This window comes from Trichoderma asperellum, chromosome 1 (genome assembly GCF_020647865.1).
Source record: "Trichoderma asperellum chromosome 1, complete sequence".
Taxonomy (NCBI): Eukaryota; Fungi; Ascomycota; class Sordariomycetes; order Hypocreales; family Hypocreaceae; genus Trichoderma; species Trichoderma asperellum.
Window position 1 is genome coordinate 5623287 of NC_089415.1, and position 27765 is coordinate 5651051.

At 50.1% G+C, this 27765-nt stretch overlaps 8 protein-coding genes across 9 annotated transcripts; 5 read left to right on the forward strand and 3 right to left on the reverse strand.

Annotated features, from left to right (window-relative positions):
- Window positions 1-2257: 2257 nt before the first annotated feature.
- On the forward strand, window positions 2258-3043 carry TrAFT101_001748 (uncharacterized protein; the record flags this gene model as incomplete). Its single annotated transcript, XM_024899736.1, has 1 exon — window positions 2258-3043. The coding sequence occupies one exon, from the start codon at window positions 2258-2260 to the stop codon at window positions 3041-3043; it is 786 nt and encodes a 261-aa protein (XP_024762874.1).
- A 216-nt stretch (window positions 3044-3259) lies between these two features.
- TrAFT101_001749 (uncharacterized protein) lies at window positions 3260-5710 on the reverse strand. The gene has a single exon (XM_066126405.1). It carries the CDS (start codon window positions 5617-5619, stop codon window positions 3721-3723), a length of 1899 nt encoding a protein of 632 aa, XP_065982506.1. The 5' UTR covers window positions 5620-5710; the 3' UTR covers window positions 3260-3720.
- Window positions 5711-5941: 231 nt separating this feature from the next.
- TrAFT101_001750 (uncharacterized protein) lies at window positions 5942-9484 on the reverse strand. Its single transcript, XM_024903603.2, has one exon. The coding sequence runs from the start codon at window positions 8766-8768 to the stop codon at window positions 6501-6503; it is 2268 nt and encodes a 755-aa protein (XP_024762876.1). The 5' UTR covers window positions 8769-9484; the 3' UTR covers window positions 5942-6500.
- A 2319-nt stretch (window positions 9485-11803) lies between these two features.
- TrAFT101_001751 (uncharacterized protein) lies at window positions 11804-14356 on the forward strand. Of its 2 annotated transcripts, XM_024899552.2 has the most exons (6): window positions 11804-12331; window positions 12393-12493; window positions 12608-12887; window positions 12941-12996; window positions 13064-13704; window positions 13769-14356. In XM_024899552.2, exons 1-6 carry the CDS (start codon window positions 12122-12124, stop codon window positions 14131-14133), a joined length of 1653 nt encoding a protein of 550 aa, XP_024762878.2. In that variant the 5' UTR covers window positions 11804-12121; the 3' UTR covers window positions 14134-14356. The 2 variants fall into 2 exon arrangements, with proteins under 2 accessions (XP_024762878.2, XP_065982507.1); XM_066126406.1 differs by having other exon boundaries at window positions 13064-14356.
- Window positions 14357-15939: 1583 nt separating this feature from the next.
- Window positions 15940-17544, forward strand: TrAFT101_001752 (uncharacterized protein). Its single transcript, XM_024903604.2, has 3 exons — window positions 15940-16695; window positions 16761-16966; window positions 17035-17544. The coding sequence occupies exons 1-3, from the start codon at window positions 16438-16440 to the stop codon at window positions 17336-17338; spliced, it is 768 nt and encodes a 255-aa protein (XP_024762879.1). The 5' UTR covers window positions 15940-16437; the 3' UTR covers window positions 17339-17544.
- Window positions 17467-20430, reverse strand: TrAFT101_001753 (uncharacterized protein). The gene is made up of 6 exons (XM_024909603.2): window positions 20266-20430; window positions 20085-20202; window positions 19861-20028; window positions 19257-19804; window positions 19039-19181; window positions 17467-18981 (listed from the first exon to the last, which is right to left on the reverse strand). The coding sequence occupies exons 1-6, from the start codon at window positions 20286-20288 to the stop codon at window positions 17783-17785; spliced, it is 2199 nt and encodes a 732-aa protein (XP_024762880.1). The 5' UTR covers window positions 20289-20430; the 3' UTR covers window positions 17467-17782.
- A 302-nt stretch (window positions 20431-20732) lies between these two features.
- On the forward strand, window positions 20733-22885 carry TrAFT101_001754 (uncharacterized protein). The gene has a single exon (XM_024905177.2). It carries the CDS (start codon window positions 20879-20881, stop codon window positions 22694-22696), a length of 1818 nt encoding a protein of 605 aa, XP_024762881.1. The 5' UTR covers window positions 20733-20878; the 3' UTR covers window positions 22697-22885.
- A 1678-nt stretch (window positions 22886-24563) lies between these two features.
- TrAFT101_001755 (uncharacterized protein) lies at window positions 24564-27643 on the forward strand. The gene is made up of 4 exons (XM_024899638.2): window positions 24564-24879; window positions 25129-25646; window positions 25732-26306; window positions 26376-27643. Exons 2-4 carry the CDS (start codon window positions 25250-25252, stop codon window positions 26511-26513), a joined length of 1110 nt encoding a protein of 369 aa, XP_024762882.1. The 5' UTR covers window positions 24564-24879; window positions 25129-25249; the 3' UTR covers window positions 26514-27643.
- The last annotated feature ends 122 nt before the right edge of the window (window positions 27644-27765 follow it).

Genomic DNA, 27765 nt, shown 5'->3' on the forward strand with positions numbered 1-27765 from the left:
ATGCCTTGTGCCTTGCAACGTCCTGGCCGCGTTGAGCAAGACCCACAGCAGTCTTTGACAGCGAGCTTGCTCCGGTGGTAACTACTAGTAGTATCTACAAACGCCCGCTCTGCTAGGTATACTTGGTATAGCCATCTGCGTGCTTCGTCAATCCGTGTAAGCCATGAGATAACTGCCGGAAACATACACGGTTTGCTGTAACCCTAGCGGCGGGGAACAATAAGCATGGGCTATAACAGGCTATTGCCACTAGGGTAGTACCAGATGGCACAGTTTGTTTGCCCGGCGAATCGGGAGTCGGTTACTGTAATACAGAGATGTAGTCAATACTTCGTTGACGACGACGACGATTAAATGAGGCTGAGAGGCTGAAATTGCAGTATTCAGACACTCGAGAAGATACGCTCATGAAGAAGCGGCTTCTCTCGAGACTTCATCATTACGTCACTACACCATTTATCAATTTCCAGCCGCAACACCAAAGCATCGCCACAAAAGAGCATGACGTTATATCCGTCGCCGTCTCAGGGTCTTGTTAGTAATCAACATCCCAGGGTTCGTTTTGATGTGGCAATATTAGATACAGAAGGTTGGGTGTTATGGGTGGGTGATTTCGCAGCTCGCAGCCGTGTTGCCTTAGTCTTTGCGGCTCTCGCTTGGGGGCAGCAAAATGCCAAAATGCCTACCTGGGCTTGCTAGCCATGTGGTAAGCCGATGTGGTAAGCCGGCGCGCGGCACTGACAATGAACATGGATACGCTGCAAGTTGCCCAGCCAGCTACCTACATATGCCCAGCAATATGCCCAGCAATATGCAAAGGCTGGATATTAAACACTAAGCTAATGCCGCAAAGCTTGGCCATCATGTGAAGAAATAACTCCTGGCTTGGTTACAGTTGCATTCACAAATTGCCCTTTTCGCCTAGACCAAGCGCTTTAGCTTCGATGGTCAGAGATCAGATGCATGTCTCACATCGAAGGCAGCTTGGCCAGCATTTCGCCTATGGCTTTCGCAAGAGACAGCCCCTAGCAGTAGCAATACCAAAGCAAGGCAGAAGATGCAGGACATCCCACGGTAATCGAACCAAATGATGATTTGGTTCCTCCAATCACCTATCTTATGATACTATAGAGAATATATTGCCGGCACTCCGCTGTTGTCTATTCGTTTGTGTGCTCCACTCTAGAATTTCAAATTATACTCATACTCAAGACTCAAATGAAATTCAGCTGAGTCGCAAAAGGAATACCTCGTAGCAACATCTGCAGATAGAAGACAAAAGGCATGCTGCCTACCTAGGCAGATCCAAGTGGGACGTATAGAGACTGATGTATAGAGATGAAGATGGGGATATAAACACATCATTTTCCTTTTTTTTTTTTCGGATTCAATTCCGCCTCTTTTACCCACTGCCTGACCCCTAGCTTGCCTAGTACTTTTGAAGCTACCAGATAATAGTGCACGACACCATTTATACTACTATCCGCGATTGCCGTGCGACTTACATACTACATCTCCAAGCCCAGCATCAGAATGCCAAACACAAGACAACATTTTTGACATCAGTCTAATAACCTTTGACTAGCGCATTGACGTCGACGTGATGCTTCTCCAACTCGAGCGCCTCAAGCGGCATGGCATGCAGGCCAGCGGCATCCCTGCAGATCCGCGCCGAGTGTGTGCGCTGCACCGCACATCACGATCCGAATTCCTTAGCCTTCTCGAATCTTCTCCAGTTTCTTTCGCAAAGTACAGCCTTCTTGTATTCTCAGTAGCCCATTTCATAGAACAGAAGAGGAAATTTCGTAATCAAGAATTCATAAACGCTTCCCAAAAGAGCCAAGAGAGAGCCTCAGCCCGTCTTTTAACCTTCATCGCAGTGGCAACGGCTACCTGAACTTTGCCCATCGTTATCTTATCTTCCCATGCGCCTCTGACATAACCCCGCGCGCATAGCACGCAGCTCTTTTTGACAGGCCGCAACCTTCAACTCCCCCAAGCGGAAAAATAGAGCAACCCCGCCGTCCAGGCTACCGGGACCTCTTTCATAGCTCGTTTCCCATAGCTCCAAAACTCCAACCACACACAACAAAAGAAAAAAAAAAGTAAACCTCAAACTGCGCAAAAATCTCGATAGACTGGACTTTCGATAACACGGCTCGAGCACCAATAACTCCTCTATATCTCATCCCTTCGCACTTGGCCTCTGGCCTATACGCAGCAACTACCCGCTCCTCGCCTCGACTCGCTCATAATCATGCCTAAGACACAACCCAACCTATACGCTTTCCCGGGCGTCGATGCCCTCGCGCAAGCTCTGCGAGCCTATGTTATCCAGAGCCAAAACGCTGGTATTGAGAGACATGGCGCCTTCAAGGTTGCCGTATCTGGTGGCTCGCTCCCCAAGACTCTGGCTGCAGCCCTCCTGGCCCCCTCCTCTGGTCCCGCAGACGTGGTCGACTTCCCCAAGTGGGAGATCTTCTTCGCCGACGAGCGCGCCGTGCCCTTGGACCACGCAGACTCCAACTACGCCCTCCTCAAGGCCGAACTGCTCGATAAGCTGCCCGCCGACCAGCAGCCCTCCGCCGTGCACGCAATCAACACCGAGTATCTCAACGACACTCAGGAGCTCGCCGACCAGTACGAGCAGACCCTAGTTAGCAGCTTTGCCTCGCGCGACTCTGTGCGCCTGCCCATCTTCGACCTCCTCCTGCTCGGCTGCGGACCCGACGGCCACACCTGCTCCCTCTTCCCCAACCACGAGCTGCTGCGCGAAACCGACGCCTGGGTCGCACCAATCGAGGATTCGCCCAAGCCGCCTCCTAAGCGAATCACCTTGACCCTTCCCGTCGTTACACACGCCGTCCGCGTTGCTTTCGTCGCCACCGGCGCCGGCAAGAGCACAATCATGAAGGAAATCTTTGACACGAGCTCTGGACTGCCCTGCACCCTCGTCAACGAAGCCGCGGGAGACCGATGCAGCTGGTTCGTCGACGAGCCTGCCATTGAAGGCGTTAGCTTCCCCCGGAGAGCATTCTTGTAAAGAAAAGAGGAAGTAGAAGTTATACATCCAGAAGGGAGAGGAGAAAGAAAAAAAGACAAAAATCAGGATTGATTGACGATGCATGAACATTAGCAAATGACGAGTATGATGCGAAAAGCCAGGATGGGGCGGATGGGTAACAGCATGTGATGTGGCGTTGGAGCAACTTCCACTGCTTCTTTCCGTGGACGAAGACCCACTCCTCAACCGACTTGATTTGCTTTATTCCCCTTCAGTTTCACTGGGAGGTCTTTTTTATTTTTTTGATCTTTTGAGAAAGAAAACAAAAAGAAAAAGAAAAAACTTTACGCGCGAGGTGGAATCATTGTTTTTTTGCCCCGACTTCAAGGAGTTCGCTGGGCCCATGACACTTTTTTTTCCGTTAACTTAGAATATATGATGCTTTCGCTAGGAAATGAGACGTCTTAGTTTCTTTTTCGAAAGGTGAAAGCAGATTTGAAATTCATTCCAATGAACTTGGTGATATTGATGACGTTAATGCGATGCTAATGCTAACATTGCTCATGATAGTAGTAATCAAGTGACTGTTCCGTTGTTCGTTTCAACCATATTTTTAAATAGAAAAGCAGTTTTCGTATATCCCGCTACAATAGCAAGGCCGTCAATTTTTAGAAAGGAACCGAGAAGCAAACGCCTTGACCGACTTCGGATTCCCCTTATATCTCTTTCCAGGCGCCTCCCGCACGCGGAATCTCAAAGTCGTCGTCCGCACCAATCCGATTCATCCTCCCAATCCACTCGTCTTCTCGCAAAAGCGCCTCATGCTCGACCACCTCCATGATTCTCAGCTCCGCCAACATATTGTTAATCAAGGCGCGCGACCCGTCCAGCATCTTCTCCAAGCTGGACTTCTCGTCTTCATCTGGCGGCTCTGCGTAGAATTCATCCAGGGTCAGATCGTCAATGTCACTGAGCTGCTGCTTCCACCCGTCAAGTTGGTTGATGAGCTCTTGACGCTCCTCTTTCCATTGGGCATCCAAGTCCTCGATGAACAGATCATTGTTTCCTTGGGCGAGCATGGCGCCGTTTCTTCTCGCCTCCTCCATGTCACTCACTCCGCCGATCCATTTCTCAAAGTGCCGCACCAGATTGGCGTATCGACCGCTTGGGTCACTCAGCGACCAGACATTTGTGATGATGGATTCTAATGATTGTATCTTTTCATCCAGTCTACCGCCACTACCCCATCTTCTGAGCGCCAGCACATTCTTCTTCTCTTGCGCTGCGCTCTCCTGTTCGGAGACATCTCTGCTCTCTTCACTCAGCTTTGCGAAACGATCTCCCAACTTTTGCTTGGCACTCGCTCTCCATTCGGCTTCTACGACTGGAGCTTCCCGGTGCAATAGATACAGCTGCAGTAACTCTGCCTGAAGTTTACTGACCTCGGCTGACGCAGCGATATTTGATGGCAACTTGGAAGGTGACGGTGGAGCCAAATGTGACGTGGACAATTTAGGTGCCAATGATTTAGCTGGCGAGCCTGGCCGCTGTAGAGAAGAAGTTGAAGTCCGAGGCTTTAGCGATGCTTGGTCCTGTGAGAGCAGCGTTCCAGCAGAGGAAGGCTTAGAAAGTCTAGATACCACCCTGCTGATCGTTGCTAATGACGGCTTGCGAGCTGGTAACTTTTCTACCGAAGGAGCTTTACGTTCCAGAGTTCTCGGCGGTCCCGTAGGAGTCACAGCTCGGCTACTAGCAGCTGAATTCCCACCTCGGGCAGCCGTCGAGGTCGGGGTTACAGATCGGCCAATAGACCGAGGCCCGGATCGAGGTGCAGAGGTTGCAGAAGTAGTAGATCGAGTAGAAGCCGAGAATGTGGCAGCCCGGGTCAACCCCATGGGGGGTGTCCTCACTCTACCCGAAGAAGAAGGGGGCGTCCTCGCTTTCGATGCCGCTGTAGGCGTGACTGGTCTTCCGGAAGCCGAGAACGTATTAGATCGAGTCAATGCAGTTGGCGTAGCTGACCTCCGTGCCGTTCCAGGTGCACCCACTGGCGCTGTAGGCGTTGCAGGTCGTCGAATTGGGTCTCTCGACCTCGAAGGGTTAGGCGGCTTCGATACCACTGGCCCAGCAAGATTGGTGGCCGAAGTTCTAGCATATGCAATCCCCGTTGGCCTTCTCTCGAGCTCCTTTGGCTTTCCTGGCATTGATATGCTCGTAGATCTCCCTCTCGTTTGAAGAGATGGCCTAGTCATAGTTGTCGAGGGCGGATACTTGTTGGCTGACGCCGTCCGTTCTTTTCTTGCAATCACCTCTTTCGTTGCCAGGGTCATTGATCTCGTCAGTCGTCCAGGTATACCTGTTGCCGTAGGGGCCTTTGGGATGCCGCTGCTGGTAGTGGTGGTGGTAGTGGTGTTCTTCAAGCTGTTCGTCGAGCTGCTGGAGCTAGAAGCAATCGAGGCGGCTCGGGCACCATATTTGAAGCTGGGCAGACGAGTAGGGGAGGCGTTTCGAGATGCTGAGGGTTCTCGTGTACTAGACGATCTCGTTGGTATCGACGATGGCACGGTGGTATTAGAGCGCTGCGGAGGGCGCGCGCGAGGTATTGAAGAGGACATGGCGTCGATACTGAAGATTGGGCGGGATTGTTGAAGTCTGAAGCTGGCCTGCCCGACGGTGACATTTGATGCACCGATCAGTACCCTGCCTGGGCGGTGATGTCAGGGAGCTTAGGCGCTATAGGCCCAATTGCCGTGCCTGGCTACTCCCTTTTAGGTCGGGCTAATGTGGCTGGTGGTGGCCCCAGCTCCACCAATTGTCGATTTACAACTTCATGTCATCTCGCCTCCTTTGAAGCGCGCCCCGCAAGCGAGTATCATGTTGAGGCAAAGATAGAGTAATAGGAGTCACTTGCAAACTTCGATTTAGATACCATAAGGCCTTCCGTATTTGCAATCTTGTTCAAAAGGCAGCTTTATTATCCCTGAGTGGTTTTACCCCAATGCTAGTCTATTTCAATCAGCCTCTTCTAGAGAACAAAACCAAAGATGCCTTGACTCATATAAACAAATTCAACCTTGTACAAACCATGGTTTCCAGCAAGTCAATTTCCCTAAAAATTCGGAATTATACTTTTTTGTCCCATTCTCTTTGAACCAATGAGCGACTGAACCAATCCTCTAATACTATGCATGTGAAATTTCTCCTCAAGTCTTTGGGGGTAAGCTGTGAAAATGGTATCGAAAGGGAAAACTGAGGAGCCAATCAGAGCTTCCTTTTTATGGTACTTTGATAATACAAATTCTTCTTGAAGGTAGAAAGAAGAAGAAAGAAAGAAAGAAGACAATAAATGATGATATTCGTACTCCAGATCCTATGACAGTAACATTACATGCCATAACAAAAGAGAAGTAATGGAGAAGGGAAAGAAAAGGGGGTGTGGGCGGAATAGGGGTATCGTGGCAGTATGCGGTGGGCAGGATTAGGAGAATGCGTGGCGTTATAACGTTGCCTGTAGCCCGGGAGCGGTGTCCGGTCGAGATTGGGAAAGGGGACCAGCGTTGGCGAGGTTGTCCACCAAGCGGCGAAGATTCCACTGGTAGCTGCCTAACTTGCGATAACAAGGGTCGCATATTCGCACATGGCAGAATGAGCACGCCCAGCGATCTTCAAGATCTGCCCTATCGCAAGCTTGGCAGGTAAGCGGACAGTTTTTGTTGCTTCGGCGGTTCATCGTCCTATGTTGTTGGAAGCAATCAAAATGCGTGTTGGTGAGTGGTCTCGCTTTGATGATACCGTCTTTGGGCAAGCTTGAAAACGTCTGTGTTGGGAAATATGCAGCCTTGGGATGAGGCTCGCCTTCAACCTTCATCTCGGGATATAAAGTGCCGTCACGGCCCCGATAAAGAAGTCCTTGTGTTTCTGACTTAAGCAGCCGTGGATCTGAAGTCGGTTGGGGAGTACTCTGCTTAGAGTTCGCTATCTGAGAAACATCTGTTTGTATGACAGCTGGTTGTGGCTGCACAGCAGCTGTGCTTGTGCCCCCAGAAACACGTGGGCGGGCAGATCCCCAGTCGTTGGGAGGAGAAGCCGTCACAGGGGCAGGCACGGGTGCAGCCGCTGGTACTGGAACAGTATCACCCTTGCGTAGTACTGGTGACACAGTTGCTTGGCTGGATGTACTCGTGCTTTTTGTATCAGACGGCGGGCGAGATGAATTCTTAGCGGCTGTTAGATCCTGGCTAGGGGATATTGGTATCGCTTTTCGTGATAGTGGTTGAGTATTTGCAGCTGCAAGCTGGCTGTCTTTGGGAGGTTTAGGAGGAAGATCTTTTGCAAAGTCAGGAGATGCACCTCTGGGGGCTTCCGGGGATGATGCGGGAGAAACGGGAGAAATAAAAGGTTCGACAGTCGGTTGTTTGACGTCTTCTTTGCGATACTCTGGCGTTGGCGGTCGCTGGACAGCCGGGGCACCCGGAAAGCCAGCCTTTGCACTAGAAGTGCTGGATATCGATTCGGAGCGCTGAGAGCCAAGCCTGTCTTTGATCTGCTTCAGCTTGGATGTTTCGCTTCCCATGATTTGCGCGGCAGGGGGCGGTTGGTCCTTGGCCCCCAATGAAGGACGAATATTCCGGCCCGGCAAACCACCGGCGAATGGAGGTGCTCGTTGCACTGCAGCTTTCACTGTCTCGGGCAGCGCCTGGGAGTTGTCCTGGTCTGCTGGCAGCTGCGTATCTGCAGTCGATCCGTGGCTGTAGTCGAGCGTAAGGCCGGGAAGCTCTCTGCTGGCTTGGGTCATGTGTGGACGGCGTTTCCAGATTTCGGGCCGAGGAGATGATGGCGTGGACAGTTCTGCCGCTGGTTCGTCTTGGGGTGGTGGCGGAGGGAGGTCTCGCTCAGCACGGCGCTGATACTGAGTGGCAGCAGCAGCACCAGCACCAATTCCTGTGCCAGTGCCGGCATTGGGGGCGGCAGGCAGTGAGCCACTGCCGCTTGTTGTGGCCTTGGGCTTGCTAGGAACAGCGGGAAAGGCAGCTGTAGCTGCGGCTATGACACTGCTGGCCTCCGCAGCCGCAACCGACTTCTCGCTACCAGGCGCTGCGACTTCCTGTCTATCGATCTCGCTAATACTCGTTGTAGTCTCGTATAAAGACGGGCTTCGCGATTCGTCGCCATCTCCCATGTATGCTGAGAGGAGACTCGACAGAGAGAAGGTGGGAGATGGCTGGGCCAAATACTGCGGAGAGGGCGCCGGCAGCTTCAGGTTCGCGACAGGTTTTCGCGGGATTGACATCTTGGATCCGGCACTCAAAGGCGGCGATTGGAGGCTCAGCATTCCGGCGCTCAGCGCCGACGAAGGCGTACTGGGCGCAATTGAGGGCGCCGCGACGATGTTTGCGCTGGCTGTACTGCTGTAGCTATTCACTTTACTGCTGGGATTCGTCTGGCTCTGGGGGGTCGGCGGCAGCGTCTTGGTCGGTGGAGGCACCGGAGGAGGCAGCGGAGGAAGGGGGAGGGTTTTTGCCTGCGGCGATGCCAGCGAGGAGGTTCTTGCTGGAAGACTGTACTCGCTGTTCTTTCGGTTATGGCTAGTGTTGTTATTGTTGTTGCTGTTGTTGTTGCTATTGTTGTTATTGTTATCGCCGCCGATGTTACTCTCGCCGTCGTCGTCTGTGTAGTAGTCGTCCAATCCAGGCACCGTGGGCAGCGCCTTGGAGAAGCGGGATGCGCCGCTTTTAGGGACTGAAAGTTCGGATGGCCTCGACATGGTGGCCCGCGAAGTCAACAAACGCAAAGACGCAAAACGGTCGAGACTGTGGGGGATTGTCCAGATTCCCCAACTTAGCTGCCTGTGCCTGCGCTAACCTGCGACGATTCCCTGCGTGGCTCAACGACTGGCGGTTGGAGTCCTCTTCGCGGCCGGTACAGCGCACTTCCGGTCGCTTTGGGTGTGAATGCGCATTGAAAAGAATTTGGCAGTTCATGGGAGGAAATGCTGAGACGAGGAGCTGGTCCTAGGTTGTTTTAGATTCCGTGGGCGTCCCTGGCTAATACCACTTGGGCCAAATGGCGCCAGCCAAAGGCGGGAGCCATGCCCATGAAACGGGCATGTGGCGTCGTAGCCAGGGGTGGGTGGATTACTTCGTGCGCTGATGTAGCCTGCTTAGATCCATCGCGTTGTTTGTCTGCTGGCGATGCTCGTAGCCGAAGCGGAAATGAAGTCAAGCTGCATGCTGCATCTTGGCCAGGCGAGCTTGCAGGTTTGCATTGCATCAATTGCTATATGGAATTACGTCCACGGGACACATACGTGGCATGAAATAGACGTCCACTCGGTAGATTTACCAGAGATCTACCTCTGATGACAGCCCCAGTCTCGTAAAAGTGCTGGCCTAATTCGCATTAATGACGCTCCTAAGAGGCGCCACCACGTCACTACAGGAGATTAGCGCATAAAGCGACCGGTTTCCCGCCATCTGGAAAAATCAAGCGCTAGAGACACAATGCAGATGACGACGGTAGCTGGATAAGTGTCCATTTGGTGAGGTGGCTTAACAGTGAGGCCGATGTCTCGAAGCCACCGGCTTGAAGAATTCCGTTACGTCGCTGTAGACGGGAGGGTCCGTACTAAGCACGTGTGTATATGCATACTATTCAATATTCTTTCCAGGTACATGCTATTATTGGCAGCACAAGGCATGAACAGGCTGAGAATCGCGAGAATGACTCCACTGAGAAATGGGAAACAAGTTACCTTATCTCGCTGACAGCGTTGTCACTACTATTGAATGTTTCACATTAAGGCCGCAGAAAATGATGGGCAGGAATGTCAGCACCAATAAATAACGTTAACGAGCCCCCCGCATTTGGACGAGGAAAGCTGCATATGTGCACGGGCTCATCTGTGACGCGCAGGGGTTTAAAACGTGGCCTGCTGCCGGGTAAGAGACTCTCTTGCTTGGCTGCTTCATGCGGTATCATTGGCATTTTTTCCTTTTTCCTTTTTCTTTTTTCCTTTTTTTTTTTTTTCCCCATTTTAATAAAAATGGGAAAATGAAAGTGAAAGTGAAAAGGAAAAACCGGCTCTTTAATGTGCATGTTTTCTTCTTGACAACTAGTATCCCGTACTATGAGATGTAAATTGCTGGATGTTTTATTTTAAGTTGATGTACTATTCTTATTGAAACTCAATTTTTACGGTTACTTCAAAGTATAATCTACCATCGAGCTACAGCAATGGTGCAGTAAACAAAATCTAGCTTGAAATAGGCGAATTGTAGATGCTGTGACGAGCAAGGGGCAGAAATCATGGATATCTGGTAACCGCTATCATGTCCTCTTTGTTTCTTGGCATGATCCTTCCGTGTTTTATCTGTGGCCGGGCCACAATTACCCGCAGCGTCCAATACCATGTACACATTGTATGTGCTTGTCGTTTTAAAATTTGTTTTAGAATTGCGACGCGTATTAGAGCCGCAATCTTAGGACTAATCGTTCATTCATTCATTCATACGTACTCGTATTGCATGTGCTACCCTGTTCGCTCAGCCCACGGCACTCGGCCTCCCCCGGAGATTGACAAAGAAACATTGTGTGCAGTTTTCTTGATCAAGAGCGGAACCCCACAGTCCGTTGACATCCGATATGCCGTGTCGCTGTTGACACAAATCCCTGAATTGACTATCGAATCGCGTTGCTGTTCTCATTTCTTCCTGAGGTTCATTGCTGCCTGGCGTAGATGTGCCCTAATTTGATGCTAGTAATACATACGCAATGCTCCAATGATTTCAAGCCTAGGTCACTAAAATAACAAACTATGTGTATTGCGGCGTGGAGGTATATCTTCAGACGTTTCGTTGCTTCAAACTTCTTTCCATAACATGGAGCTCCTTTAACACGGCTTCAGGATATACCTTCCATGGCCCAGTCAATCTCACCGATTATATGGTTAAATCATCCTACAATTTTGTCAATTCCCCTCATTTGGATGATTGTCGATATTTTTTTGGGGGATTTTGCTTGGCTTGTAGCTCTTGGCATGTAATAGGGGGCGACGTTTCCAGCAGCGGCTGCGGTTGTGCTTCTGGCGCTTCTGGCCAGATGGTGATTGTTGCATTGAAGGCATTCATTGTTTAATTGAGGAGTTTAGTATATCTGTGAGAATCAAATTGGAAATGTAGTCAAGGTTTTTTTCTTTCACTCTCTTTTTATGTGCATTAAGAGACATTATAATGGCATATAGTATGGAAGGAACATTGCTGACTGCCTCTATATTTAGGGAAGGAACATTGTCGCTTGAGGAAGCCTGCGATACAGGTCGCGCCTTCCTCCTAAGTCAATAATACCTTCGCTATCCAGCATCCCAGCAGTACCTTGGCTAAAGTCACGAAGTGCAGCTACATGGATGTTCATCTTTCTACTGCCTCTACTGCCTCTACTACCTCTACCATATATCTATAATATGACACACTCTTGATAGATCTTAATGCTCTTCTTCTCCTTTGTGTGTGAAATTTCATTTGGCGATCCCTATTTTTCAGTTTCCCGCTTGCCTGCAATAGAAGCTTCTGAGCAAGTCGCAAATAATTCGTCACACCCTAGCCACTGCATATGCATTGAACCTACTGTAGATAATGTCCGAGGTAGGTCTGTATGTGCTGACTATCCAGGCGAAACGTGGGATTTTGGGGTGACAATTTAAATCCGAGCCTCGTGGGCCATTATTCAGCAATCATTATTCCTACCAAAATGGAGTGCCAAATTGGCCTATCGGTAGACAACCTACCTTGCGCTCGGTATATTTTACCATATCTGCTACTAATTGCGTTTTACTTTCCCTTGTGCAGATTTATTAATGGGAAAACGCCCTTTAAACGACACGGCGATTTTGCTGATAAATAAGACCCCTGGCTGAATAAAAGCCGAGGTGGGGGGCTGCTGATTCCGGCAATCTACATCTCAGCTCCTGTCACCGGCTGTTTTGTGTGACAGTTCGACAATACGCGTCTCATGCGCAGGAGCGTGTGCTTCCTTGATCGGAACATTAGACTTGTGATCTGCCGATAGAGGAGCCACTGCTGTTGAATCAACTGGCAGTATTAGCTAATAGCTCTCACCAAGATGAGATCGTCTACCTCCAACGAAGATGGGCCTTTGGCAGCTGAGCCCCAAACTGAGAGGACACCGCTCCTTTCTGAGCCTCTTCCTCGAAATGGCGTCCTAAGCGATGGCTGCGATGCCGAGAATGGCAGCTTGGGCGAGGCGGAACGGCAGATGAAGCATCCCATGGCGGACAAAATGCACATCTTGCTTCCTGCCGTGGGTGTTGGGGTAAATAGCCATCTCATCCCAGATATTTCTTACCTTATGCTGACAACATATCTTCACATAGGTTTTTCTTGTCGCTGTTGACCAGTTACTTGCGGTGGCAACCTATGCCAGAATTGGCAGTGAGCTCAAGGCTCTGAACAACACCAGCTGGATTGCCACATCGTAAGTATTATTCCCAAGGACTTGCTGTTATTACCCCTATCGATATGGCGATGAACTAGTTCATATATATATATATATATATATATAAAGGAAGCAGCTAATAGGCATTAAAAGGTACTTTCTCACCCTCACGAGCTTCCAACCTCTCTACGGCAAGCTTAGTGATATATTTGGTCGAAAGGCATGCCTTCTCTTCGCGTACGCCGTCTTCGGCCTCGGCTGCTTGGGGTGCGGTCTTGCTCAGAGTATGACGCAGCTTTGTGTCGCACGAGCCATCGCCGGAATCGGCGGAGGAGGCATGAGTTCGGTGGTGACGATTCTGTTTTCTGATATTGTCCCGCTACAGGAGCGTGGCGTATGGCAGGGCTACATCAACATCGTATATGCCGCCGGGGTGAGTATCTGGACCCAATATGCAGTAATGGGAGCTGATTAAATCGGTAATAGACTAGCACGGGAGCTCCCATCGGCGGAATGTTCGCTGATTCTCTAGGATGGCGATGGTAAGATTTTCGAAGTTGAAACTTTTCAAGGGTGGGTTTTGGCTAATAGGAGCACAACAATAACCAGGTCATTCATGATCCAGGCACCCCTATGCTTGATAGCTTGGATCTCAGTATACTTAATCCTCGATCTCGAGCCTCCTTCTCAGGATCACTGGGTCTCCAAAGTTCGTCAGGTTGACTTCCTCGGCGCCCTTACTCTTGTGTTCGCCGTCATTTCTCTCTTGACAGGCCTAGACTCTGGCCCAAATCTCGGATGGTCAAATCGCATCACCATCATCTCACTGAGTTTGACGCCCGTCTTCTTTGCCTTGTTCCTCTTCGTCGAAATGAAGGTCGCCAAGCATCCATTTGCTCCAGGCCACCTCATACTTAGCCGAGAATTGTTCCCTTGTTTTCTGGTCAACATGTTCGGCATGGCATCCCAACTGAGCGCCATATTCTTTGTGCCACTGTTTTTCCAAGCTGTCAAGGGCCTCAACGCCACGACGAGCGGCACGATGCTTGTGCCGGCCACGATCTCGGGCGTTTTCGGTTCTCTAACAGGCGGCTGGATTATTAAGAGAACAGGAAAATTTTGGTGGCCAACAACTATCAGCTACGGGATGCTCTTCCTCGCAATGATACCTTTGATTGTTACGACCTGGTATGGCTCGCTTTTTGGAACTACAGCGTCATTTATGGTGTCATCCATGGGGAATGGAAGTGGTAAGTTGAATCATTCGCCGCCTTCGCATACTCTATTCTAAAATGATTAACTCTCTCTTCTCAGGCATTACAACTATCCTCATCGCCCTCATCGCTAACGCGGCCCCGGAGGACAGCGCAGTCGCCATCGCCTGCTCTTATCTCTTCCGATCTCTTGGCTCAAGCATCGGCGTTGGCACCAGCTCAGCTGTACTCCAGCAAGTCCTCAGAACGCAACTCGCCTCACGTATTGGGGAAGATGCCAGCCAGATCGAGGAAAAGGTGCGCCAGAGTCTGGACATTATCAAGGAGCTACCGCCATTGCTGGCCGAACAGGTGCGGGCGAGTTATCAGGTTGCTACAGTTGCAGCCTTCATACCCTCGCTCCTTTTTGGCCTTGGATGTTTCGCTGCTACATTTTGGGTGAAGGAGAAGTCTCTAAAGCGGTAGTAACTATGTGTCTATATGTAAGCATGAGTCAAGCACGTGAGCGCAAGTAAAAGATCTCCAGGTCACTTGGATTGCTATGATTGTATACTGCCATTCCACATATGTAGTGCCTAGTCATATGCACATTATACAATCACGAGCTTGGAGGTATACGAAAACGGTGAGACTTTAGCATTTTAGACATGGGGGAGAAAACAAGATATTGGCCATGGTCACATTGTTCCGTACGTTTCGTTACACCGTTATCAACCCAACTGCGCCACCCCATGACAAATGCCATGCTGTTCACGCAATGAGGACTAACAAAAAAACACTGCCCCGGCATCTGATTGACGCTCAGATAATCACAAGCCAGCTGATACGAGAGGAGGCAAGTTCGGAGAAGCTCATTCGGAGAAGCTCATTCAGAGAAGCTCAGTAAACGCTGCGCTCAATGCAATCTCGCCCTTCTGGCCCGCAATCCACCAATCAAGAAGCTCGTCTCGCCCAGTTATCCAACATCGTCTACATCGCCAAGACAGCGGCAGCAACGGGCCCTCGCCAAGACTTCCTTTTCTCCCGGCCGCTTAGAGCATGACGAAACGTCTTGGCGGGCCTTTTTGATCCGCCCATCGTACATTGCAACCTTGGCGATGGGGGGAGGGAAATTTCGGTGATGCTAGCCCTTTTTTTTTTTTTTTTTTTTTTGTTGTTGTTGCTCTTTTTTCCCCCTTCTTCTTGCGCGATTGCGCAATGCTACGTTGAATCTGCCTCCGATGTTCGGCCTGTTGCACGACTTGGGCATTTCTCCATACTAAACCACTGCCGGCGCCACAGGAAAAAAAAGAGGTTAGTTACCGCACCTTATAATCTTAATTATATGCTTCAAACTGTAAGTGCCATAGCTCGCCTTCCTACGAACATGTAGGCTAAATGTGCCGCATGCCTAAGCGAAGTAGGATTCAGCAAATAACCGCCCTTTGACAAGTACGGTAAAGGCAAAGGCACTTCTGAATCCGCGCAATCTGCTTGATTAGATTGAAGCTCTGCCCGTCAAATCGAGTGCTCTTCCGAAGCCAATCTAGCCGGCGGCCGATATCTAGTTGCCTAATTAGGTGCCAACTACCGTGGCGCTGCTCCGTCCTAGTTCGACAATGCATGTGCTCGATGCCGTATGACTGAGCTCTAGAAAAACAAGCCACCGATGCTACGATCTTGTGCTCAGCCATCAAGAAGGAATCAACTAGTTAGTATACGTGCAGGTGCCTAATGCTACTCAGATGCCTGTTGCGCTGTAGAAATTCGACAGCTGACGGTGCGAACTACTGCCAATCACTTCCTATAAGGAATCAATACGGACTACAGTATGATACATGTATGTGACTGTATGGTAGGGCATGATGCCCATGTCTTCAACTCCCGCTTCTATTCTTTATCCTTGCTTGACAGTCGGGCTGATTTACCCCGCGCAACCGGGAGCTCTTTATCGCGACGCCATTTTTCGTTGTATTGAAGTTAAATGCCTTAAATGGAGGGCCCTCTGCGTTTCCCAACATGCCTTTTTATCAAGCTTAGGCGGTCTTGGCGGCTTAAACTAGAAGGTCGCACAACGAACGAGATGTCTCAAGCCCAGAGATCGACCTCGGAAGCAACTTACAGATACGGCAGGCTGATTTGTCGTCGAAACTGCCGGAGCCGGCCGAATGTCCTGGCCGATGTCCTTCAAACGCGTAGCTGGACCCGCGTAGCATCTCGTAGCAGCATGGGCGCTTATCTTGGTGTTTATATTTGTTAGTATCGCCGTTACCATAGCCGTGCCTGGCCTGTGCCTGGCCGTGTTCAGTATCAATGAGCGACTGGGGTTCCCTAGGCCGCGTCTCTCTTCGTATGTCTCCATATGCATTGCCTTGCAAGGTGTGCTAGCCAGTAGCAGGGCATCTTCATGATATGCCATCGTCTTGCCTTCTAATTTCGGCCTCTTCTTCTCTAAGCTTGGATCTTTTGCAAGCCTGTGCAATTATACTTTGCCGCAGTCTTCGATTTAGGAAGGAGATGCTTCATGCAACAGGATTGGTCATTTGGACTTCGGTATGCTCTTTGAGGAATGTATCAAGCGTCTGTACCACGGCCCTAGACGATATGCTTCGTAGGCTAGAGAGCATGGAGCATGGATGATCATGGAGCATGAGGCTTCATTAGCCATGTGTAAAATTGTATATAAAAAGGGGATGACTCCCCCTCTTTTCATCTGATATTCACCACCACTCACCTCATCTCAGTCAGCTTCTTTTCATCCCAAGAAGACTTCAGACTTCCTCTCTCACAATGGCTCCCGCTTCCGCAGTTGTTTCAGCTCTTATGCTGCCCGCTCTCGCTCTGGGAGCTGCCATCGAGCCCCGTGGCGCTGAGATCGTCGGAGGAACCACCGCTTCTGCCGGCGAGTTCCCTTACATCGTCAGTCTGTCTTCTCAAGGCTCTCACTTCTGCGGCGGTGTTTTGGTCAACGCCAACACTGTCGTTACTGCTGGCCACTGCTCCGTCGACTTCTCTGCCTCTCAGGTCAAGGTCCGCGCTGGATCTCTCGTAAGTCAAGACCTGCCTTTCAACCATATCTGTGTAATTATGATGCTAAGTATTCTTTGGTATAGACTTGGGCTTCTGGCGGCACCCAGGTTGGTGTTTCAAGCATCACCGTGAACCCCTCATACACCACCAAGAACGGCGTTCCCGACTTCGACGTTGCCGTCTGGAAGCTGTCCTCTCCCATCCAGACCAGCTCTACCATCGCCTACGCCAAGCTGCCTGCCTCCGGCTCTGACCCTGCTGCCGGAACTACCTTGACCACCGCTGGCTGGTAAGCATATTTCGCCCCTTGAAATCTCATCGGCCATCGTTTTGAATTCGATACTAATCGTCTAATAGGGGCACCACCAGCGAGAACTCCAACTCTCTCCCCTCAAGGCTGAACAAGGTCTCCGTCCCTGTCATCTCTCGCTCTTCTTGCAACAGCGAGTACGGCGGCATCATCTCCAACAACATGTTCTGCGCTGGTCTCTCCCAGGGTGGCAAGGACTCCTGCTCTGGAGACTCCGGCGGCCCAATCGTCGACTCCAACGGCGTTCTCCAGGGTCTTGTTTCTTGGGGCCAGGGCTGTGCTGAGGCCGGTTTCGCTGGTGTCTATGTCAGACTCGGCAACCTGTTGAGCTTTGTCAACCAGCACCTGTAAATGGTGGCTATAAAAACCTTTATTTTCAAGCGGGTAGTACAGGGGCCCTCTTCTCTCTTTTGACTACATGTGTAGTTAAAAAGCTGGAGCGGTAGGCGGATCTGATTTCATAAGGGAAAAAAGCCTTGGCCAACTAGTTGGAGTATATAGGATTCTGAAGTTTAAATAAAAAAAAAAGTTTCATACATGATTACTGAGAAAGTGCAACTACCTATTTTCCCCTACAAGTATATTTTTGCCGTGCTGAAGGCGATGGTTTGCTCACTCAGTCAAAGACAGTCTATGGCCACATTTGCTCTGGCTTGATAACTCATGGTTCACATTCAAATGCAGCCAAGATGAATTATAGCGAATACAGGAAAAATTTTAATTTGTTAGAACCTCGCGAATATCCCCATATTCGATATAAATCGCAAAAAGGCACCTTGTACTGCAACTTACGACTTACTTCCCCTTCGGGCTGTGCATCGGCTCCATCCCGAAGATATCACCAGATCCCAGTGGATCCCGTTCGCTTAGTTCTGACGACCCCTCTCCAAATAAAAACGCATTCTTTTCGCGGCTCGCGTTATTTATGCGTTTTCTTTGTTGGGTTGTCGGTGACTTGCTGCTTAGAGGAGTTTGTGGCGGTCCGGACTCGTCGGGCTCCAGCATCCACGAAAATGAAGACTGTGCTATAGTGGATCTAGCAGGTATCGAGGCAATTGGTTGAGGCTTGGGACGGACTTCGCTCAATATGTTGTCTGATTTTGTGTCATTTTGTGTAGTGTTTATTATATCAGAGGCGGAGTCGCTGCTTTTTGCAGATTTCTTTGGCTCGCGTAAAACCGACGTTGTTTTTGCTATACTTGGTGTGGACACACTTGTAGTAGATGACCTCGGCGACAGGGGTTGGTTCTCTTTTTCCGTTGAAGAGAGTTTCTTGACTTTGCTCTCTTCTTTCTTTTCAGCCACGGCTTGAAGCTCTTCGTTATTAGCGGAGTCCATAGCTGGGATGGTCAAAGAGGCGTCCTGCAGGTATATTTGCACGAATTGTACTTTGGCTGCAGCAACTTCAATCAGATCCAAACTTCTGGCTTTATCTTCAAGGTTAGACAAAGATAGAGCCTTAAGACTAAGAACCGTCTCGTCAAGAAGGCTTGCTAGTTGTTGATTTCGCTTCTCCATGGCAGCCAACGCCTTGGCTGCGACGTCATCGGCTAAGGAGCCTCTTTGATACGGCGAAGGCAATCCTTCATTAAGGCCTTGCATATTTCGCTTAAGTTCACCGACGGCATCCCGTACTGCTCGGTTGATCCCTAACTTTTCGCTCTTCTCCAGCATGCCCTGGAAAATGTTTTCTACTCCACCTTGTTGCTGGAGAAATTTTGGCGAGCGAATTGGTGACCTCACCCCAAAGCCCTTTCTGCGGATTGAATCAAACCCGCCAAACGGTGAGCCGGTGGGCTCGGGAATCTCAGGGCTCTTTGAAACTTTCGGAAGCTTTCCTGAATACTTTTTAATCAAGGTTGCTCCCCCGAGTGTATTCATGTGATCCCGGAGATAAAGTGCATCGTCGACAAACGTATGAGGTCCATGTTGTTGATCAGGGGGTGGATACTTTAGAAGTAGTTGCAGACAAACAGAATAGTCAGATTCTAATACTAATTTCAAAGATTAGAACGACGAGGCGGAAATTTATGAGCAAGCAGTGAACTCACATTGCCAACGGATGCGTAGCAGCATAGAGCAGCAAATCAGATCTACTAGGTCTAATGAGGGGTCGACGGCAAAAATCGTATCCCAAAGTACAAGGAATTGATTAAAGGGAAATTCTCTGCTGAATAGAAGACGAATCCAGCGACTTTTTATCAAGTTAGCATCCATATATATGAGTAAAAGGATGACTGCCAAGGTAAAGGTGGGTTGCAACGCTTACATTAAAAATATCTGGGGAAGTATCTCGACGCTTGTAAGGTGCGCTGCTAACTCGGGGTCAACCTGTTGTAGGCAGACTTCATGAATGAATTTGCTGCGCTCGACAATGGCTGAGCTTTGTTCGGGAAACCGAGGTTGGAATGGACTGTCTGTTGTTTGGGCCGGAGTTGGCGCATCTTTGACTTCGTAAAAGGATTGAGCCTGCTCCATTAATTGGGAGAATAAAATGAAGGCGTCGTGCTCGATGAAAGACGAGTCAATGGCCTCAAGCATCAACTCGTCAAGGTCACTCTCGTCATCACTGGCAGATATCGATGCGCGATCAAGAGCATCTTGTTCGACAACATGCAGGATCGGGGCTAAGAGCTCGTGCATGCCCTGGCGATAACCGCCTCTACCTGGGTTTACCTTGCAGTAAACGAACAGTATATCCAGGATCATGCGCTGCATGTAATTTTCATGATAAGTTGCTTCATCCGGAAGTCTTTGTACGTCTTGCAGGATTTCTGCCCTGATAGCTTCGTCTTCACGAACGGTATTCCAGGGAGACTTGACCGAATTAGGGGCCTATAATTCAACGTTTGAGCATGGAGTCTTCTACTCACTTTAGGGTCATCGGCCAAAGGATCAATGGTAAGCTCAGTCAGGGTTTCAGGGTGCTTTATAAACCTGAGGAAGTGATCACGGCGTTCGCTATAAAGCTCTCGCTTCTCGCCAAGTGATCGAGACCAACTCAACTCAGTATCATCTCCATCTTCGGATAGAAGAAAGACCTTTGCGCATTGCGTCAACCTCATACCACCACTAAAAACCGACAACGCAAACTCACCTTCCAGCAGACAGAACGGTTACCCGAGAGGCAAGGGCTCGAAGGGCCGTTATGGCGCACTGCATTCCGCAAGTCGTCGACGCTGGCGCAGTGCGTTTGAGTTGCCTGCCATCTCGCTCTTCAAATGAGGCGGCTGTTAGCGTTCAGTGTCCAGCTCTCATCTGTGAGGCTTGCTACTCACTGCGTCTCTGCAAGTGATCTCATCCTGGATGGAGGGTTCTGACGGGCTGAGCTAAGCAACCAATCTTATCGTCATGTTACACTCGATTCCAGCTCTAATACGGGTCTATGGCCGCATTGGGAACACCAACTTAGTGATGATTACAGCGAGGCCGGCAGTCCTGGATAACTCACTCATCCGGTTGAGAGTGAGAAGGTTGGACTTTGAAGGTGGGCTGCTGTAGCCCCGCATCACCAGACGGACTTGCGTGTACTGGTACATGCATGCTCAGCAGCCTCAAATCGCTGTAGGCGGATGGCTAGCGCTGGATCCCTGGTTCGGCACTGGATGCCGCATCCCCAATTGGCGCCTGCAGCCAGCGAGGCTAGGTGTTTTTGCGCAAATGTTTCGGTACCTGGGCCTTCGGGCTTGAGCTCTCTCAGCCGTGTCCACCGCTTAGTTTCCATCCGTGCCGTACTCTCATGCTTCAAGAGACATCATTGCTTACGTACTATAACCTCTCACGCATTTCTGCAGGGTGAACAAGAAGCAAATCTTCTTCCATTTTGCTGTTTTTACTTTCTCCATCTCTTCTCACCAGTAGCAAGTAGCATGCATCTTGAGATTCTCCAATATGTCGGCTGATTTGTTTGCCGAGTTTGCCAATAGCAACCCGCCACCTCCACAGCAGCAACAACAGCCACCCATTTCGGGTGTCCAGGGGAATCCGCCTGCGGCAAAGAGCCCCTTCGGCTTTGGCTTCAACGACTTTACAGCGGCAGCAGCCTCGCCAATTGAGAGCTGGCCATCAATCCCATCTCAGCCAAGCGGAGCTGGCAGCTGGACAACGGCTCCAGCCTTGTCACAGGCGACGCCAGCTCCGCATGCGCTGAACGACGCTGATGACGATGGCTGGGGAGATTTTGAGACTGCGGAGCCTACTCCGGCAGTATCTACAACAAACAAGCCTTTTGGCTCATTTGGGGGCGCGTTTGGGGAGTTTTCCGCGCCCCCCAAGGAGCCTGATGTCAGAAATAGATTGGTCCGAGCCCCTACCATCGACATCATGACCAATACCTTGGTTGATTTCCAAGCGAAGCCTGAGCCGGATTTCCAGCCAAAGCCCAGCGAAGATTTCTCTTCATGGAATGTGAAGCAAGGGAGTTCAAGATTCCCCATCAAATCGGCACCAAAAGATCCCAACGTGCTCTTCGATGTGGACGATTTTGAACTTCAGGTGCCAGAGGCTGATGAGGACGAGGATGATTTCGGTGATTTTGAAACGGTACCGCCACCACAACAAATACAGCCCAAACAGAATGCTGTTTCTCCCCCACCGGCGTATTCTGCCAATCCTGCACCCTTGCTAGATCTGCTCTCTCTTGATGACCCCCCGGAACAACAGCCGATCAAGCAGGTCACTAAGAAGCAGCTACCTGCCCAGCCCCTAGGGGCACTGAGCTTTGGAGCTGTCCCGTCGACGACTACAAATCCACCGAAATCGCCATCATTCCAAGAGCGAAATCCTTTCCCGGATCTTGAAATAAAGACAAATCTGACAGCTGCTGCCGTTGCCAAGAAGAAGAACGATACACCCAAATCAGCAACACCGGTTACTGCTTGGCCGCCGGTCAGTCATGGGAAGAAACCATCAATTGCTAAGGATTTTGACGACGACTGGGATGCCTGGGATGACACTCCCAGCAAGACGAATATTGGGAAAGATAAAATTTCTCAGTCTAGTCAGGCCGAGAACTGGGATTGGGATGCTGGTGATAGCGCCGAATCTACTGCTATAAAAGGAAGCGATGATGATCCTCCCCCAACCAATGTCCCACCTCCATCAGTCATCCTGTCTGCGTTTCCCAATCTTCTTAGTTCAGCGAATGTCTTTTTCAAACCAATTTCCGGCCATAGTGCCTCCATAAAGCAGCAAGTTCTATCTAACCCCAAAGCGATACACTTCCTGCAGGGATATATCCTTCTTGCCACCACAGCCGCCCGAGTAATCGCTGGTCGAAAACACAGGTGGCACCGAGACAAGATCCTGGCCAAAAGCATGTCCATATCGGCCGCTGGTAGCAAGGGTATGAAGCTCGCGGGCATAGATAAAACCCAGTCAGCACGAGAAGACAGAGAGGCAGCGGATGTGGTTGCTGTTTGGCGTGAATATGTAGGACGCCTGCGATCTGCCGTTGCAGCTGCCAATACCGAGGGAAAGCTCAATCTCAAGGTCCCTGAGCTGAGCGAGAATATGCTAGTCCAAACAGCCAAGATGGTGCCAACAGGGCCTAAACCGTGTGTTATATGCGGCCTGAAAAGGGAAGAGAGGGTGTCAAAGGTCGACTATGACATTGAGGATAGTTTTGGAGAGTGGTGGGTTGAACATTGGGGCCACAGGGCTTGCAAGAACTTTTGGGTAGAACATGAGCAGAAATTACGGCAGCGTTGACATGAGCGAGAGGTCATACTTGAGTTAATGTTATATTTTAGATAGGTAGTTTGAATCATAGCATGGCCATACCTTATGCCTACTAAAGCACGCCTCTGGTGAGGTGGAAGAGATGGATAATATAAACTAATACCAAGCTAACCATACATTACGTAGATAGACAATATTGAAGAAGATTCGAACATCCGATTTATACGAGAAACGTGAATTGGCTGATCGAATCTTCGATGTTATTATTTTCCTACAGAAAGTACTGTAATAAAACGTAGATGGGAAAAAGGTAATAAGGAGAGCAGGATCGATGCCACTTGTGGAATTTCGCGGATATTAGCGATTAATAACATCACTTGATGCATAATATGAAATCTACTAAATTTGCGATGCCTGCTAGGCATTATAGGAGGTACCCGGCCTCCAGACGAATTTATACCCAGCCTGGCTTTGATTTGTCGACCACTGTCGCATGGTGATGTGAGGGGAACGGGACCTAAAGAATCAAACGCAGTGCAACGTGGCCTTGTCTATTTGAGGTCAGACAGGCAGAGAAACGCAAAAGTCAAATTTCCCATGAAGGGTCGGGCATCTTCCTAAAGACAACTTCCCATGATGGTGGTGATACAGATGATACGGCGGGTGGCCCCCAACGACGAAATGCTGGGTGTGGTTTCTGCAGATGCGACTGGCTGCTCACACTGCTGCCACTATTCAGCCGGCTCAAAGGTGCAGTAGCTGGATGGATCTCGATGCTGATTGACCCAAACGGCCGCACAAAGGAGGGAATATAACGCCACTTTTACCAACTCCGCAGCAGGTTGCATGAATCTGATGCTATAGAAGCAGGGAACTTGCTAAATAGATGTTTGCATCCCAGACTACACCGGTGGACTAGCGGTGGTGTTTCTTTGCGAATCTAAGGCTTATCCAGCTCGACCTCGGTATAATAGTGTGATGATGCCCTCTCATATCTATACCAATTTGGCAATTAGTAGTTTGAGTAGGTAGGCACGCCGGTAATTTTTGAAGACTGGTAAAACTGATATGAATCGTACTTATTAAGCTGTTTAATATGACATTCGCACACTAAAGCTTTGGTTTTGCCCCAGCTAGTAAGGAATTGCAGGCATGTTTTTGGTGCAGCTAAATTGCAGATACGATCTGCACTACCCATTCAATCGATCCAAAAACTGCAATGTCATCAAATACCATGCTGATAAACACTGTGTTGAGAGGAATGAAGATGTGTGGATTTCTGTTGAATGCTCTTCTCGGTATATACCAGGAATCTCTCACATTTCCGCTTTAGGCAAGCATATCTGGAGCAGCCCGCTGAGAAAAAATTGGATCGCGTGTTTGCGATACCCAAAAAGCACCCTGACGTACCTCCCAGCGGCATGCAGGTCGGTAGTTTCCCAGGTACCGAGCAGGTAGTGCCAAGTACTTCCTCTTACAGACACTGTAACCTAGGTACCTACCTGCCACAGATCCACAGCGTTAAAGATTGAAGCTGAAGCCCGCAGGTGGCGCGTCCAATATTGGCGAGAGGGGAGCTCATGCAAGTACTCCGTCTGCGAAAACACTGCGCGGCTGTACATGGTTGCCACCGGAGAGCGTGGCCGTTCCTGGCCTGTCGCCGCACTGCAGTCTCCGATTTTTTTCGCTTTTCGCTCTTTCCATTGACCCTTTCCTGCTTTTAGGTTTAGCAGGTCCAAACACCGCAGCGCGCTGGGCATTCTAGTGGCCACAGCAGTGACAGCTCCAGCTGCAGCGCCTGGCCCAGCGCTCTGCCCGCCCAAGTGTCCAGCGTTTTCTCCCCCTCCCCAGAGCTTCCTCTCCTTCTCTCTTCTCTCACAAACCCGCTTTCTTCGTCACATCTTCTCGCCTCTTCCCGCCTCGACCTTTTCCCTCGCACGCTTCGCCTCTCCCTAAACTTCTCTCTCTCTCTCTCGACCTCCGACTTCCGCATCTTCTTGCGCACCACCTGCCCCTCGAGTTCGGTCGTCGTCGCGCTTTTCGCTGCTACGTCCGCCCACTCGCCTCTCGACCCCGCCAAATCCCTGCCAGCACCACACACAAAAAAAAGAGTCTGGCGACGCACTCGACCTTTGCCCACCTCCTACAATCGGCTCTCGTCCCTCCAGTCTTGTCAACATTCGCGTAGCTTCCAGCTTCTCGAAAACTACATGGTAAGCTCATCACTTCCCGGGTAGCCCTGTTCCACGATGGTCTTTGGCCGCATTTCAAATCCGGCACGGATGCAGTCTGGCGTACTGCTTTTATCAGATAGGCGCGGCGTCAGACAGAGGTTTCGTTTCGTCACCAGCCGCCTCTACCGTGCGCGCATCTCGATGCGCGGCCTGTGTTGAGACATAGACAGCTGTTTCTCCGTCTGGAAGCTAGATTACCAAATGTACTGAAGCTGACTTACCTAACAGATAGCTCAGGACCGTTTCTGATTCTCCTTCCTTGATACCAAACCTTCCGTCGCATCCACCTCATCTCTCCACAGTCTCTTCTTCACCCCTCACCTCTCACCTTACCACCCAACAAACAATCATGTCTTCTCAAGATCTCCTTTCGTCCAATGGCGGCGATATCGTGGACTCTCTGGATCAGCTGAAAATGGACGAACGACTCGGCCCCGACGGGGAGCTCGCCCCTAAGACGGACGAGGAATATGCTCAGGCTCAACTGACCTTGCGCGCCATTGTTTCCTCCAAGGAAGCGGGTGTCATTATTGGAAAGGGCGGCAAGAATGTTGCTGACCTTCGTGACGAAACTGGTGTGAAAGCCGGTGTCAGCAAGGTCGTTCAAGGTGTTCATGATCGAGTTCTCACCATCACCGGTGGCTGCGATGCCATCTCTCGAGCCTACGCCATCGTTGCTCGAGCCCTTCTTGAAGGTGCGCCCGCCGTCGGAATGGGTGGTATCGTCCAGGGCAACGGCACTCATCGTACGTGTTTCCTCCCCTTTTCTTTTTCCTCTTCTGTCTATTATGTGAAAGAATGCCCAACTAACAAGATGAAACTGGAATATAGCCATCAAGCTTCTAATCTCCCACAACCAAATGGGTACCATTATCGGTCGACAGGGCCTTAAGATCAAGCATATCCAAGATGTGTCTGGTGTCCGCATGGTTGCGCAAAAGGAAATGCTACCACAGTCAACTGAGCGTGTGGTTGAAGTCCAGGGCACTCCCGAAGGTATCCAGCGAGCCATTTGGGAGATTTCCAAGTGCTTGGTCGACGACTGGCAACGGGGTACCGGCACCGTGCTCTACAACCCTGTCGTCCGAACTCAGACCTCCGGCTCTGGAAGCATGAGTGGCACCGGCTATGGAAATGGCGGTGGCCGGGGCGACTACGGAAGCCCTCGCGTGATGCGCACCGGAAATGGAGCTGATTTTAGCAACGGAGGCTCAAGACCGTTTAGCCGTCGCTCGGATTCTGACGCCGCCACTCGTGGTCCTCCTACCCACGACGAGAATGGAGAGGAAATTCAGACTCAGAACATTAGCATCCCTGCCGACATGGTTGGATGCATCATTGGCCGTGGCGGCAGCAAGATTAGCGACATTCGCAAGACTTCTGGAGCTCGCATCTCCATTGCCAAGGTAAGTCTCATCTAACATGGCCAAGTCTTGATACTGTTCAAACTCGTTCTCTAACCAACCGCACGCTAGGCCCCCCACGATGAGACTGGCGAGCGCATGTTTACCATTATGGGCACCGCCAAGGCCAATGAATCTGCGCTCTTCTTACTCTATGAGAACCTAGAGGCTGAGAAGATGCGTCGCAGTCAGATGCAAGATCAAGAGTAAAAAAACAAAGACTCTCTAATGATAAGCACACTGGCTGTTGCTTCATGTTTCTCGTACCACTTGTGAATGAGCTGTATTTGAGCCGGATTTGGCGGATTTAGGGCGTCCAGATCTGGTTTGCCGCAAGGCTCCTCTTTCCCCCGCTGGAACTGGGACAGGATTTTTGATGATTGTGGTTCATCACCAAAAGCATTCAATGCAGCCATGGTCCTGTTTTATTTCGATTTTCTCCCCCTCTTCCTCTCCGTTTCAATTTCCTCTTCGTTCTTCTTTTTCTCCCTCTTTACCTCTAGTTATGCTTTCTCACGTGTTATTTGTATCCCAACTACCTCACCTTCAGAACGATTTTATCCCTACTGCGTGGGTTGATTCTCGCGCCGATAATGATGCCACTACAAACTTTTGCGACAGTGGTTCAGCTTCACCCGAAGATGATAACTTCACGAGCAGGGCTCATTTGGTGTCTGCAATATGACACGATACAGTTTCATCGAATTTCTGTTATTATTTCTATCCCTCTACCCGCACCCGTTTGCTTCCTTTATCGCGCATGAAACCGTGGCCGCCCCCGGCCGGCATCACTTGACATCAACTCTTATCCCACTCCTCCTCCTGGGACTAATGGAATTAAGACATCGATACACCAGAGTCGAAGTTGCAGAATGTAATATGACGAGTGCTTCTTGCATGCATTGCGTCATACAAACCTCAACCTCGCTTCTCGGCGGCCGCTCTATCATGATCACTCACTACGTCTCAACTCTTGCTCCGCGATCCCTTTGCCATCTTTACTCCGCAAAAAGAAGACTATTACACTCACAAAATACACAAATCCTCTTACTTTAACAATCGATGCACGACAACGGAAATGTAAACACAGCTTTTAAACCCCACATATCACCTCCCACCAATGCCTCCTCCTCGTTACTGGTGTCTCTGGCGGCGGATGATGACTCTCTTTTCTCTTTCTCTTTTTTTTCCAAGCAGGAATCAGGCAATACCCTGTAGTATGCACGCTTTGTGCATGCTATGCGCATGAAACGGATCTGGGATTGGGGATGTCTAGATAATAGTGCATCTAGTCAGTCGTTGTGCAAGAGACTGAAATATATTTGGACGCAAGCTGATTTTGAACTGTGACCCGGTGCACGCTGCCCTTGCCTCTGTGCTCGATGTATTCTGCTGCACAGGTGATTTAGCAAGCATTAATATGGCTGTAAAAGTGTCTCTATTTCCAGCGCCATATCGGCCG